A 13,682-nucleotide genomic window follows, 5' to 3' on the forward strand; every position below is an offset into this window, starting at 1 on the left:
TTAATATATGGATAAAAATAAAATATATAGCATGGATATGGATATGGATAAAAATAAAATATATAGCATATGGATATGGATATGGATAAAAATAAAATATGGATAAAAATAAAATATATAGTATGACATAAGATAGAGAATAAAGGGGCGCCTGGGTGGCTCAGTTGGTTAAGCAACTGCCTTCGGCTCAGGTCATGATCCTGGAGTCCCTGGATCGAGTCCCGCATCGGGCTCCCTGCTCGGCAGGGAGTCTGCTTCTCCCTCTGACCCTCCCCCCTCTCATGTGCTTGCTCTCATTCTCTCTCTCAAAAAAAAAAAAAAAAAAGATAGAGAATAAAGTAGTTACCAAATGTGTTGCAAAACAAGGGTTGTGTGTAGGGAAGTGGGTGGAATATATATGTAACAGGTCTTTCAAATAAGTCTTAAATCAAAACTTAATTTTTTCCCCAATTTCTGTTTTCCTCCTGCTGTATCCAATATCCCTTTTCTATCTCTTAGTGACTTCTTGGGATGATCCCACAATTCACAATCACTTTTAGTTATAAAAGTTTGTCCACTTAAAAATTTTAATCACAAACTCAATGTACATTGCACCTGTTCCCTTCTCCCCAACATAGGCTTGCTCTGTGCTTCTGGGGACCAGCAGTGGACAGGAGGACTGGCCACTCTTCTGCACTCCTCCCACTGTATCCCCTCAAATAGAGACAAGTGGCTTGTCTGTCTCCCAGACATCTTTCCCTTTCCCACTTCTAAGCTCTAGATACTCTGTTGTTGGGGGTTAGGAGAAAAGATTAGGGCAGGAGAGTTTACCATGCTGGCTGTGACTTTAATCCTCGGTGGGGTCTACCTGTGCAAGCCCAGGTACCTTCTGGGAGTCTACTTGACATACAAGATACTCACACATCTTTAGAACACCCTGTGTTGGGCTGCAGGCCTCTCCTCTGTTGTCTGTCCACCCTGTCTCACTCTCTGTGCCCTGCCATGTGTCTCATTTCCACACTTGGTCAGGCAGAAGGGGTCATCGTCCCAGGAATGTGATGCCAGGGTCTTCTTCCAGGCACCTCTAACCCTTATGAGGGAGTCCCTTAGGGTCCATCCCAGCAAAGGGTGTGAATGTACTTTCTGCTCTAAGATATATGTATTATCGCTATTCCCATTTTACAGATGAGGAATATGAGGTTAGAGCAGTTAATTTGCCCAAGGTCACAGAGCTAGAAAGTAGTAGAGTCAGTATATAAACACAAGACTGTCTGCCTCTCTTGGGGCACCTGGGTGGCTCAGTCAGTTAAGCATCTGCCTTCGCCTCAGGTCATGATCCCAGGGACCTGGGATCTGCTTCTCCCTCTCCTCCGTTCTCTCGCTCTCTCAAAAAAAAAAAAAAAAACCCAAAACAACTGTCTGACTCTCCATATATATTCTTAAAATCAGCTTGTCTCTCTGGTCATCTGTACATTGAATGCTGTATTCTCATTGACTTCCCTCCAACTTTTTATTTAAATATAATGATTCAACCTGACTACTCATGTAGATTCTTATTTAGGTCTCATCTGTGCTGAATGATCCTCTAAACCTCAGTCACCCTGGACTCTTAAATGTGTACTGTACTTACCCTGAATTTTATATTTCTTGCATTAGTACTTTACCAGCGCTAGTGTTATGCCTTAGTGGAGTGTGCAGTTCATAGACGATTTCAGTTCCAAATGGCTGTATTTCTTACGTGTTTCTTACGTGAACTGTCTGAGATTCCACCATTAGGGATTCATTCTTAGGAGCACTGACTAAAGTGGAAAGAGGAGCAGGAGGAAAACCTAGAAGTGGTCAAAGAAGTGGAACTAAACAGTAAAACGATTAAATTTAAACATAGATTATTTAACCAAATCTCAGAGAAGTAGGAAGGAAGTACCCATGAATCCTCAGGAAAAGTTTTTAAGGAGAAAGACTCAATGCATGTGTAGAGTATAAAACTGGAAAAGAAAATTGGAGGGAAAAAGATTTATTGACTTTTGCCCTCAAGAACCTATGTCCATAAAATGCCAAGTTTGCCTTAGAGAAGCATACCTGTCAAAACTAGACTCCAGCAGTGGTGGGATGAAGCACATTGAGGGAGGCTGGGATCAGAAAGTCAGGACACCTTGGGCGCCTGGGTGGCTCAGTCGTTAAGCGGCTGCCTTCAGCTCAGGTCATGATCCCAGGGTCCCAGGATTGAGTCCCACATCGGGCTCCCTGCTCTGCGGGAAGCCTTCTTCTCCCTCTCCCATTCCCCTTGCTTGTGTTCCTGCTCTCGCTATCTCTCTCTCGCGCAAATAAATAAATAAAATCTTAAAAAAAAAAAAAAAAAAAAAAGAAAGTCAGGACACCCAGCAGGGCTGAGCCAAGATGCAGGGAGGAACAAAGAGCCAGACCCAATGTGGCTTCCCCAGGGAAAGACCCAAGTCCACATGGCTTCAAAGTCAGGCTCCAATCTGGGGTTCAGGCTGTTGGGCATGTTTCCTGTGCAACTTGTGGGAGTGAGGAAAGTGCACATGTGGCACAAGTGCTGTGGGCACAGAGCCGGTGAAAGGCGTAGGGTGTCGTTCAATCCAATGCGAGGCAGGAGTCAGTTGGCAGAGGTAAGGGCATGCAGGTGTTATGTGCTTTATCGTATTTTACTTCACATTGTATTATTTCTAAAATTTATTTCCCTTCTGGCCTCCTTCCTAGAAGGATTAAATTTCGCTTTCAATAAGTGACACACTGAGATAAGAGATTAGGGGACAAATAATGCATTCAGGGGACTGGGTTGGAGAATGGATACTAATACCAAAAATACTAGACTTCAGTGAGTCACAACTGAGCCCCAAACCAGCTGTTTTTAAGTCCACACTGACTGAACTGTGACTATGAACTAAGCACTCATCATGCCTGATCTTAATGAGTTCTCCCAATAACCCAGAAAATGGATATTTTATTATTACCTCCATTTAAAAAATTTGGGAGGGCCCCTGGGTGGCTCTATCAGTTGAGCATCTGACTCTTGGTTTCGGTTCAGGTCATGATCTCAGGCTTGTGAGACTGAGCCCCATGTTGGGCTCTGCAGTCAGCATGGAGTCTGCTGGAGATTCTCCCCTCTACCCCTTCTCTCTCTCTCGTAAATAAATAAATACATTTTTTTTTTAAGCTAATGAGGAAATTTGACTTATAACTTGCTTGGAGTCCCTCAGCCAGAACATGGCAGAACTGGGATTTGAACCTGGTTTGGCTTTAGAATTTGATCTCTTGATCATACACATAATACCAACTGTGAAGGTGGCAGGTGTAGAGAAATCAAGTCAGCAGGTGACCAGGGTTACAGGGTCAAGACATCTAACTCCTGAAAATGCTGGGTAACAAGAAAATAAGGTAGGAAATGCTGGATGGATAGTGCAGTCAGAACACGAACAAAATCTTTGAGTGTCTGCTATCTGTGTTTGGGACCAGGATGGATTCTGTCCTCAACATACCAGTAGAAATTACATGGCAGTAACTTTTAAGGTTAGGAAGAGAAAGGGAAAGAAAATTTAGAATGTCTAAACCATTCCTCCATTCCTTCCTTAAACCATCACAAGCCACTTCACAGAGCCCTTGGTGCCCAAAGATAGACACCAGACCACTGACCATGACTGGTAACCTAAGGAGGTGAAAGTTCACACAAATAGAAACTGTACACAAATGTGTTTCCAGCATTGCCAGGGAAATCTCTCTCTTAATTCCTAGCTTCTTTTCTAGCTCCTCTGGTGGGGCTTAATGGGATCTGGATTTGGTATACTTCCCTTCTTAATAGCATGAGTCTTAACCTTTTTCCTTTATTAACATTTTTTTGGGTTGAGTTCAAATGTTCAGTAGCATTTTTTGAGTACTTACTATGGACTAGGCACTATGCTAGGCACTGAAGATGAAAAGAAAAATAAAAACGAGTTTCACTCGGCAATATGCCTCTAAATACCACCAGCAATGCCAGCATAATGAAGCTGTTCTTCATAATCAACTGAGGACCTCCAGAAATTGATGCTATGCAATCTCCATTCTGAAAAGTAAAGGCCGTGCTGATTATCTAGGTGGAAGCAAAAAACAAGATGACAACAAGATTTTTGGAAATAGTGGTAGGTCCGGGGTTAGAACCAAAGATTAGTGACTAGTATTTCAGTGCCCCTTGTGCAATATCAGATTACCTCTTTTAGGGTTTGTATGAGCTCAAATCTGGCAGCAACTCTGTGTCTGAGGAAGTATGGGAAGAACTCGCTGAAGCTGCTGAAGTTACGGATAAGAAGACCTCAGAGAAAGCAGCGTGAAACACAGAAGCCAACATTCTTGGTTGAAGGAATATCGAAACATATTCTGGCACACTAAGGCTGGAATTATAGGGAAGGCTGAAGGATGGCTGAGGGAGCTAGGAGGCTGGAACTAGATCAATGTTCTAGAAAGTCTGGCACTGCCACCACCTCTGGAGTGGCAGCAGAGCTGCTGATATTGGATTTGGGATGCCGCTGCAATTGGTGGGATGAATTCTCAACAGGCACTGCCTCTTCACACATTTGCTTCCAATTTCTCAGTCCCAGACAGAAGAATCCAATTGATGAAGCTGAGGTGAGGTGCTCACCTTACAGGGTGGGAAGAAGGGATACTTGATATTTCAAGCTTCCATGACACAAGGTGGGCCCTGCTTTCCAGTCTCATCCAATGATGGATTCCACCTCCTCCCCAAGGAAGGGGGTTCATTTATTGAGCAAACAAAAACAAAAAATGTCAGCCATAATGTAGACAAAAACTAAAGAGGAAGTAGTCATAGGTGGTCACTGTATGTGTTCTACGCCAGTCTTCTCATTATTTCTCTGCCTTCATCCCCTAGAATAATAGTATTAAATAAAGACATACTGGAAAACACTTCCTCAAGGATTCCATTTCTTATGAAATTGCTTCAATATTTGCCCAGATGGGGCACCCTGAAAGGGTAATGAATGTTTTCCATTTGTCCTACTCTGCAGTGTGGAATAGGGCAGTTAACACCTAGCACTAATCAGGAACACTAGTATTAATATTAGTAATTTAAGGAAAAGAACCTAAGGGAAGATAAGGTTATAGAAAGAATATATACACATATATATACATGTATGTATATATACAACTATACACATACATATTTACATATACATATAGTGAAGAAAAAAACCCAGTTAACCATCAAGTTCAACATCAGGCTAATTACTTTTCCTTTTCTTAGTATTTTGTTGTTTCATACATAACAATTAAATCTGAACGTGAGATTGAAATATCTAGGTCAGTAAAATGCACAGTACTCCTGCATTTGCTCACAAAGCGATACACTGTCAAAGGTGGAACACCAACACAAGGGATTTATAAAGTTCAAATTGACTTTTAATTGCATGAAGTATAAGGAGTTGGATTCCTGAATTTAGGGTATGGGGAATATTATGATGTTAACTATGAAGGGATTCCTTACCTATCCAGACTAATGAATGCATTCTTAAATATTTTGGGGGACAGATACGAAGAAAAGAAAACAGCAAGATATATTTCATTGGAGAAAAGAAGATGAATACTTTCCCTTACTATTAGCAAAAATTATTTTATATGTATATGAATTTCTAGACTATTATTTCATATCAGCAAAAGTTTGTCATGGGGGTCACAAGAATGTCAATCTGAGAGATACAGACCTTACAATAACTAAGAGGTTCTTTATTTCTGACTTTCTACTACCATCCACTCCACATTTTTGGGTCACTGGATTAGCTAATAATTCCTCCTAGGGCAACAAAGGACAAACCCTTTTGGCTCTTCATGATTTTGTTCAGAAGTAAGGATGTGATTTCCTGTCCAAACCAAGTGCACTTGGAACAATAACTCACCAAAATGTCACTTATGACATCAGCGTCAAACAAAAGTGTGTGAAGAAATTGATACGGACAATATCTTGGGTATGAATATAAATATATTTTACAAGTTAAAATGTTCCCATAGTGACAATTTAATGCTAAGAAGTTTGTCCAGGTTTCCCTCTATTTTATATTTCTCATTCTGATAATCAAGTCTCTTGACTTAGGAGTTCCTTCTACTTTGTGTCCTTTCTTTGTACTTCTGAGGCTCCTTCAACAGGAGTACTAAAGTCTATTGATTACGCACATTTCACCAGGAGCAAAAAATAAGTAGGATGGCTTGGAAGGCCCCCAGTGACTTCTAAGAAACAGTGGCCTAGGACAAGATGTATATGAGTGTGTCTTGCTTTGCCAACCTTAATACTTAGGTTCATAACTAGCACATACGTACTTAATAAATATTAACGGAATCAATCAATGAATATGAATGGTAAATGAAACGGTTCTTCATAAGCACGATCTACATCCGGTTGGAAGCCAGCATGTAAGTTTACAGCCCGGCTCCACCCGAAGGCCGCTTTCCCAGGAAGTCCGAACACGGGCTGGGGAGCAGCAGGAACGGCCGGTCACCCTTCGCGATACGCGGGCCACCCACCGGCTCTAGGACCCCGCGCAGCACCGAACGAAACTTGGAGGCGGGACTAGGGGAGGTCGTCGCGCGCACATGACGCAAGCCAGCTCGCGCCAGCAGAGGCGAGGAAGCCGGGAAGAGTGGAGAAACAACGTTTCTCGCTAGCCTCAGTTCTCACGCGCAATGGCGGCCCCCGTCCAGCAGCCTCCTCAGTCTAGCGGCGGAAAGCGCAAAGGCAAAGCTCAGTATGTGCAGGCCAAGCGGGCTCGGCGCTGCGACGGCGGCGGGCCCCGGCAGTTGGAACCCGGGCTACAGGGCATTCTCATTACCTGCAACATGAACGAACGCAAATGCGTGGAGGAGGCCTACAGCCTGCTCAACGAGTACGGCGACGACATGTATGGGCCGGAAAAGGTACGGGCCGCGGCCCTTCAGTGATGAGGGACTGCTGCAAGGCCGGCTCCCTCATGCGCGTGCGCGCGTTTGTGGCCGAGCTGGCGAAGGGGCGTGGCCTCGCCTGTGTAGCCGCCGCTTCGCCGTATCTGGGTTGCAGACCCCTGCCGGGTCGTGTGCTTAAAAAACTTGCAGGTTTGGGTCCCCCACCCCATTAGTAATTATGGTGGCTCCTATTTATAGATTGCTTCTGCGGTCCAGGTGTTGTGCTCTCAAAGCTGAAGCTCTCAAACGTTTACAATAGGCTTGTGAAGTAGTGTTCACGAGGATACTGAAGGTTAAGTAAACGGTCCAAGTTAATAAGGGAAACTTAATTTGTCCTCATAGTTTTTGTCATAGCTTACCACGACTTTTACACCATGGTTGTAATAATGTTTGCCCTAAGCAGTGTCTCTGAAATAGTGGGTCTAGTACTAGTGCTAGTTGTTTTTCAAATGCGCGTGTAAATGCAATTTAAAAAGTAAAAACTTTCGTACTCACACCACCTAAAACCTAATTTTCTCATCACAGTTTGGAAATCATTATATTCTTGGCTTAGGATCTGGACTAATACATACACAAATACCTCAATGAATTAAAAGGGGGAGGACAATACAGGGGGGATTTGGATTCAAGTTCCATTATTTACTAGTTCTAGGGCTTGGGCATGGGTATATTATTTAATTTTGCTAAGCTAAATAAAAAAGAAAAATGATAGTGTACTTAATGTTGGCTGAGAAGTTGCTTATGTATATAAAATACATCCTGGCATATAATAAAGTTTCCATAAATGTGTTTAATTATTATTAGTGCTTGTCTGGCAAACTAATAATGGTGGGGCAGAGAAATGGGCAACAAGTGAGTGTCCTGTCTACACTGGTACCTTGAACAAATTCTTGACTGTTTCTGTTCCCTGTTCCTTGGTAGAATAGAAGCAAGGGTTTTTTTTATGCCATAACTGTTGGGTCTAATTGATGTAGTTTTTGAATGTAGGTGAGGTCCAGAGCTGACGGCCAAGAAAGAATTCTTGAGACATCTTTGGTGCAAAATGGTGTTTTATTAAAGCACGGGGACAGGACCGAGCTGCTGCACCAGGGCTGTGAGGGGTGACTGATTATATACTTGGAAGTTGGGGGAGGTAAAGGAAAAGGGAGGTTTTCAAAAGAACTTTTGTATGCTAAAGGGGACGACCTACAAGATAATAGAGACCTTCCGATTATCAAGTTAGGATTTTTTTTTTCCCCCTCTAGTAAAGCATTCAATAGTAAGATAGTTGGGAGTTTCCTTCTGGACGTTAGGTTGTTGATAAGAATGCTTTTTTTTTTTTTTTCCTGGTAAATCACCTAAAACATTTGTAAGCTGAGGGAAATTCCTGTCTTGCAGGACTGTGATCTCTATTAGTTAACCATTTGTTTTTCCTTCCCTTAGCTTTAGGGCAGCCAGGAGTGCCTGAGGGATATTACACATATCCCACCTGGGAGGGAGCTGGGGTTTGCGGGGTGTCAGGTTGGGCTTTTTCCTTTTCCTTCTGCTCCTTCATCATAATCTCACCAAAAGGAAGGCACAAAGATATCTAGTGATGGGATTAAGGCCTATCTTGAATTAATTCATCTGGTGAGCACATTACCCTGTGTCCCAGAATGTTAAGATGTTTTTGAAAGCATTTTCAAATTATATGTGCCCCAGTCTGAGGGAACTCCCTTTTTCCTCCACATTTTGTAGGGAGCGATGTGTCAGTTTCTTAATAAAAAGCTTTATTGTCAGTATTGATCCATCTGCCACTGGAGATTTAACATAGGTAGTTAACTGTAGCTTTTCACATGAGCTGTTTTTGCGTTTCTGCTCATTTGTTTCATGCAGTTTACGGACAAAGAGCAGCAGCCCTCTGGAAGTGAGGGAGAAGATGATGACGTGGAGGCTGCCTTGAAGAAAGAAGTTGGTGACATTAAAGCATCAACAGAGATGAAGCTAAGAAGATTCCAGTCAGTGGAGAGTGGAGCAAATAATGTAGTCTTCATCAGGACACTTGGAATAGGTGTGTCTGACTAATAAACCTTAAGATTATTGAGCCTATAATATCTGGACATCTCCTTGCCTCAGAACACTGCCTACAAAATGGCTTCATGGTTACAGCTCAGTTAATCATTTGATCTTTTCCTCACTGTTCTAGCACTAGGCATATGGAAAGGTAGAATGGGGTGGGGAACATCACATTGGCTTAGGAGTGGAAACCTGGCTTTGCCACTTTCTTTGTATGTAACTTTAGGTGAAACAAGAGTACGTATTCTGTTTAAGAGGAGAAGCTGCTCTTCAGCGCCAGCCAGTTTGGAATGGCTCCAGGCATCTGGAATGTAGTCCTGCAGGGCCAGATCTTCTGGTTTTTCAAAAGAGGTTGGAAATCTGGAGAAGTTCCTAGATTTTTTTTAATGCAGTTAACTAATTTAAAAGTATTGAAAACACTCAGTAGCCCCAAACAGACTTGTAGGTAGTGAGGATGGCCTAAGGACCATATCATGATCTTGTGTAATTCATAGTTTGGGGGCTTCTCTGAGTTCTGAGATCTAGATTATTGTACAAAATTAACTAATGGATGAATTAAATCTTTTAAAGTGACTTGCAGATTTGTTTGTTTTGTAAAAAAGTGTACTATTTAATAATGTTATGTTTGGGGCGCCTGGGTGGCTCAGTTGGTTAAGCGACTGCCTTCGGCTCAGGTCATGATCCTGGAGTCCCGGGATCGGGCTCCCTGCTCCGTAGGGGGTCTGCTTCTCCCTCTGACCCTCTTCCCTCTCGTGCTCTCTGTCTCTCATTCTCTCTCTCAAATAAATAAATAAAATCTAAAAAAAAAAAAAAATGTTATGTTTGTACTTGCTATTGTTATAGGAAAACAGTAAAGTGTTGGACAAATGAGACATCACAAAAATGTTAACTCCAATGTCTTCATGAACAATTGTTTTTAGTGAAAACAGTAACAATGCTGAAGAGTTAACTTATTAGATATAATAATAATCATTATAGGCAGTGAAGAAAGTTGGAAAAATGTTTGATTAGGCTTATTAACATTCATTATGATAATTTCTTCTACTATACTGTTGACAATAGGTCATTGCCAATGAAAATTCATTTTATAGAGAGTTTGAAGAGGTTCTGAAATGTCCGAGAGTTTTTATTCTTAACTTACTTGTTTGCTTTGTGCTTTTTTCTTTTTTCCTTTAGAACCTGAGAAATTGGTACATCATATTCTCCAGGATATGTACAAAACCAAGAAGAAGAAGACTCGGGTTATTCTACGTATGTTACCCATTTCAGGCACATGCAAGGCTTTCTTAGAAGATATGAAAAAATATGCAGAAACATTTTTGGAACCCTGGTTTAAAGCTCCAAACAAAGGGACATTTCAGATTGTATATAAATCTCGAAATAACAGTCACATGAATAGAGAAGAAGTTATCAAAGAACTGGCAGGTATGTTTTTCTTAGTGACTTTACATTAGTATGTAATACTAAATACTTTTCTTGATTTTGTGAATTTTTTTTTTTTTTTTTTTTTTTTACAACCTAAGGCTTATAATTTTGGGTATAAAAGAAGTATATTAAAATGTCCTTAGGGGCACCTGGGTGGCTCAGTCGTTAAGCGTCTGCCTACAGCTCAGGTCGTGATCTCAGGGTCCTGGGATCGAGCCCTGCATAGGGCTCCCTGCTCAGTGGGGAGCCTGCTTCTCCCTCTCCCTCTGCCTGCCGCTCCCCCCTACTTGTGTGCTCTCTCTCTCTGTGTGTCAAATAAATAAATAAAATCTTTAAAAAAAAATAAAATAAAATGTCCTTAAAATAGGGGTACCTGGCTGGCTTAGCCAGTAGAGCATGTGACTCTTGATCCCAGGGTTGTGAGTTCAAGCCTCATGTTGGGGGCAAAGATTATTAAAAAAAAAAAAATCCTTAAAATAATATCAAACCTAACAGATTTTGATATGTTGGATATGAGACTTTCTGGTAGGTAGATATGAAATCTTCCAAATCAAGATTGAATTTTCTTTGGAAAAAAAGTACTCATTAAATGTCTCAGGATTTCATTTGTATTTATTTATTGAAAGAGTTTACGGAATTTTTTTTTAAGATTTATTTATTAGAGAACATGAGAGAGCAGGAGCTGGGGGTGGGGGGAGAGGGAGACAAGCAGATTCCCTACTGAGCAGAGAGCCCAATACGGGGCTCGATTCCAGGACCCTGAGATCATGACCTCAGCCACCCAGGGGCCCAGAGTTCAAATAATTTGATTGAGGTCCATGTAGAAGAGTAGATTAGTATATATATTGGTATAACAAGTCCCAAACAGAAAGATGAAAGATTGTATCTGTCAAGCCTCATGGTATCCTTCTCCCTCTAAACGTTTCCCTCTTCTTTTTGTTACAGGAATAGTAGGCAGCCTCAATTCGGAAAATAAAGTGGATCTTACCAATCCACAGTACACGGTGGTAGTAGAAATAATTAAAGCTGTCTGTTGCCTGAGTGTTGTCAAAGATTATATGTTGTTCAGAAAGTATAATCTCCAGGAGGTGGTGAAGAGTGTTAAGGACCCATCACAACTTAACCCAAAGCAGCCAGTGCAAGCAGGAAATGGGAAAGAAGCTAAATTGGAATCTGGTGACAAATTAAATCAACATGACCCAGCAGAAGGAACAAATAACCAGCAGGTGGTACCAGAAAATAATGAGGAACTGGGGCAGGCAAAACCAAGATCTGAGACACAAGTGGTGAATGAGGGAGGAGCTAAACCTGAACTTGAAAGTCAAGTCACAGAAAGATCTGAGTCAAATGAAAATGATCTCTCATAAGGAAAAAAAATTCATTTGGTGTTGCAGGTGGGTTTCTCAGATGGCGTTGGTAAGATATTGCTAGGATTCCATATAAAATTGTGACTGAAAATATATTGTTTTTGACCTTTGTGCGCTGCATAATGCTGAACTCATAATAGTGAACAGTGATTGAGCAGCCCCGTTAACAGTTCTGTTGGAGATCTTTTCAGCCCCCTATGCCAGGGTGCAGTTAGGCCTACATGCATTTGGTTGAGCTAGGAGAAGTATGGATAATGATGAACACTTTCGTGGAGGGGAGGGTGGAAGGAAGATAGTGTTGGCCTCTCCCTCCAGATTACCTTCGCCAGCCGCCCCTTCTGTGTTGCCATCTGATTTATGGGAGCAAACAAACTAAAAGAGAAAGTCATAGGGAAATTTCCATTCTAGGGAAGGAATTTTTATGTGTTGCAACTCAGCTGTCCCTTCCCACTTTGTTGTAAACATTGCAAAAACATGGGTCTTATAGGTTTAGAAGTGAATTGTTTTTGTGAAGTTTTTCTATTTTTTTGTGATTCTGTTACTTAGTTGTTATGCCAGTTTTTACATTTTATTAACATTTGTTACAAATCTGATGGTCCAGTGCTGCAATTTTTGAAGGCATGGTGTGAGATAGAAGAGGACCATTCTAGGCAAAGAACTAGACATTTCTGATAAGGTTGGTGATGAAGAATTAGTGTTCTGAGTTTCTTTAGTATGCCAGCGCAACAAGAGACACAAATTCGTATAGTGCTCATACTCCCAAGCCATGCGGGTTCCTGTAATTTGAAGTTTTTTCAAGGTTTCCTCCAGGGTAAAACCACTGAAAAGCCTGGAAGAGATGACACCAAAGAGGGCTGCTACTAAGTCCAGACTGAGAACAAATATTAAGAGGCTGTGAAATTCACTTTTGGAGATGGGTTTATTAAGTTTTAAAAAGTTCAGTAGTATTACAACTGTTGAGTCTTCCTGCACCAGTGTCTGTGTTTATTTAATGGCTAGGGAGTACGGGAATGTATTTTTATCCTCCTAAACTAGGAGTCCAGACTAGAAGGATTTGGGAGGGGCAAAAGCTATAAAGACTGGACCTTGGTAATGCAGATGAGGCTGGAACTTCCTTCTAGATCTTTAGATACTTAAAGTGTTAACTCTTAATAGGTTGAGGTCATCTTGAAAGGATGATAAGAGCATTTTAAGTTTCATTTGCATGAACACGGAGGATAGGATTTTGGTGCCTTCATTGGACTTGCTCCAAGACAAAGATACTTTTATTTTGATAGTGCAAGACTCTGGGACTTTGGGAATAAAATTGGCCATATGCTTTTAGAACATCTAACTCTGCAGAGCTGGATTCCTTTTACTTTGTGAAAGCTGCTACTCTACGGAAAGATTTCGATTTAGTAGTTTGTTTTTAATCTTCCTGTATTTATTTGTATTTGGTAAGACCTGAGTGCCACAAAAGCTATTCTTCCCCAGCTGTAAAGCACTGTGTTCTGTTGGAATCTGAATTCCTTCATTGATATGTTTTCAGGTTTCCCAACTTTATTGTCACTGACATTTGAGCATGTTGTTTTATAAATGATGAGATTCCAGGGTGGGAATTGAGTGGTTTCTTTTAATTTTTTTTTTTTTTAAGTTATGTCAGTTAAAAAAAACTCCAGTATTGTGGTTTAGTAAACTTGTTTTGCTCTGTGGAGGAAAGAGTGTTAAGCTTAGTATCTTGAAACCTGTTTAAGGTCACACATGATTTCTAAATGTTGTTTTTACTTGTATTTTGCTTTTGGTATGGCCAAATATTTAGTTTGTTTTTATAGTTCCTGATATTTTCAGAAAAATCAAAATAAATTTGTTCCCTAAAGATTGGTGTTCTTTGCTTTTTCTTTCTTCCTGCCTCTTAGTAAATCTCTTGCTTTATAATAGATACTCATAAAAGGTGCT

The 13,682-nt window shown here is 41.0% G+C and overlaps 2 protein-coding genes across 5 annotated transcripts in view; one reads left to right on the forward strand and one right to left on the reverse strand.

Moving 5' to 3' along the window:
• The window catches only part of ACSM3 (acyl-CoA synthetase medium chain family member 3), a 48,169-nt gene extending 41,208 nt beyond the window's left edge, over positions 1-6,961 (reverse strand). For 2 of the 4 annotated variants that reach the window (XM_034988110.1, XM_034988111.1), the window contains exon 1: positions 6,813-6,961. The gene's annotated coding sequence lies outside the window, so the exon portion shown is untranslated. The remainder of the gene's footprint in view (positions 1-6,812) is intronic. The other 2 variants (XM_034988112.1, XM_034988109.1) reach the window with 1 other exon arrangement.
• On the forward strand, positions 6,603-13,195 carry THUMPD1 (THUMP domain containing 1). The gene is made up of 4 exons (XM_034988113.1): positions 6,603-6,897; positions 8,776-8,950; positions 10,132-10,380; positions 11,326-13,195. The coding sequence occupies exons 1-4, from the start codon at positions 6,667-6,669 to the stop codon at positions 11,745-11,747; spliced, it is 1,077 nt and encodes a 358-aa protein (XP_034844004.1). The 5' UTR covers positions 6,603-6,666; the 3' UTR covers positions 11,748-13,195.
• Positions 13,196-13,682: the final 487 nt, after the last annotated feature.

Source organism: Mirounga leonina, unplaced genomic scaffold (assembly GCF_011800145.1).
Source record: "Mirounga leonina isolate KUSES-001 unplaced genomic scaffold, KU_Mleo_1.0 Mir_448, whole genome shotgun sequence".
Classification (NCBI taxonomy): Eukaryota; Metazoa; Chordata; class Mammalia; order Carnivora; family Phocidae; genus Mirounga; species Mirounga leonina.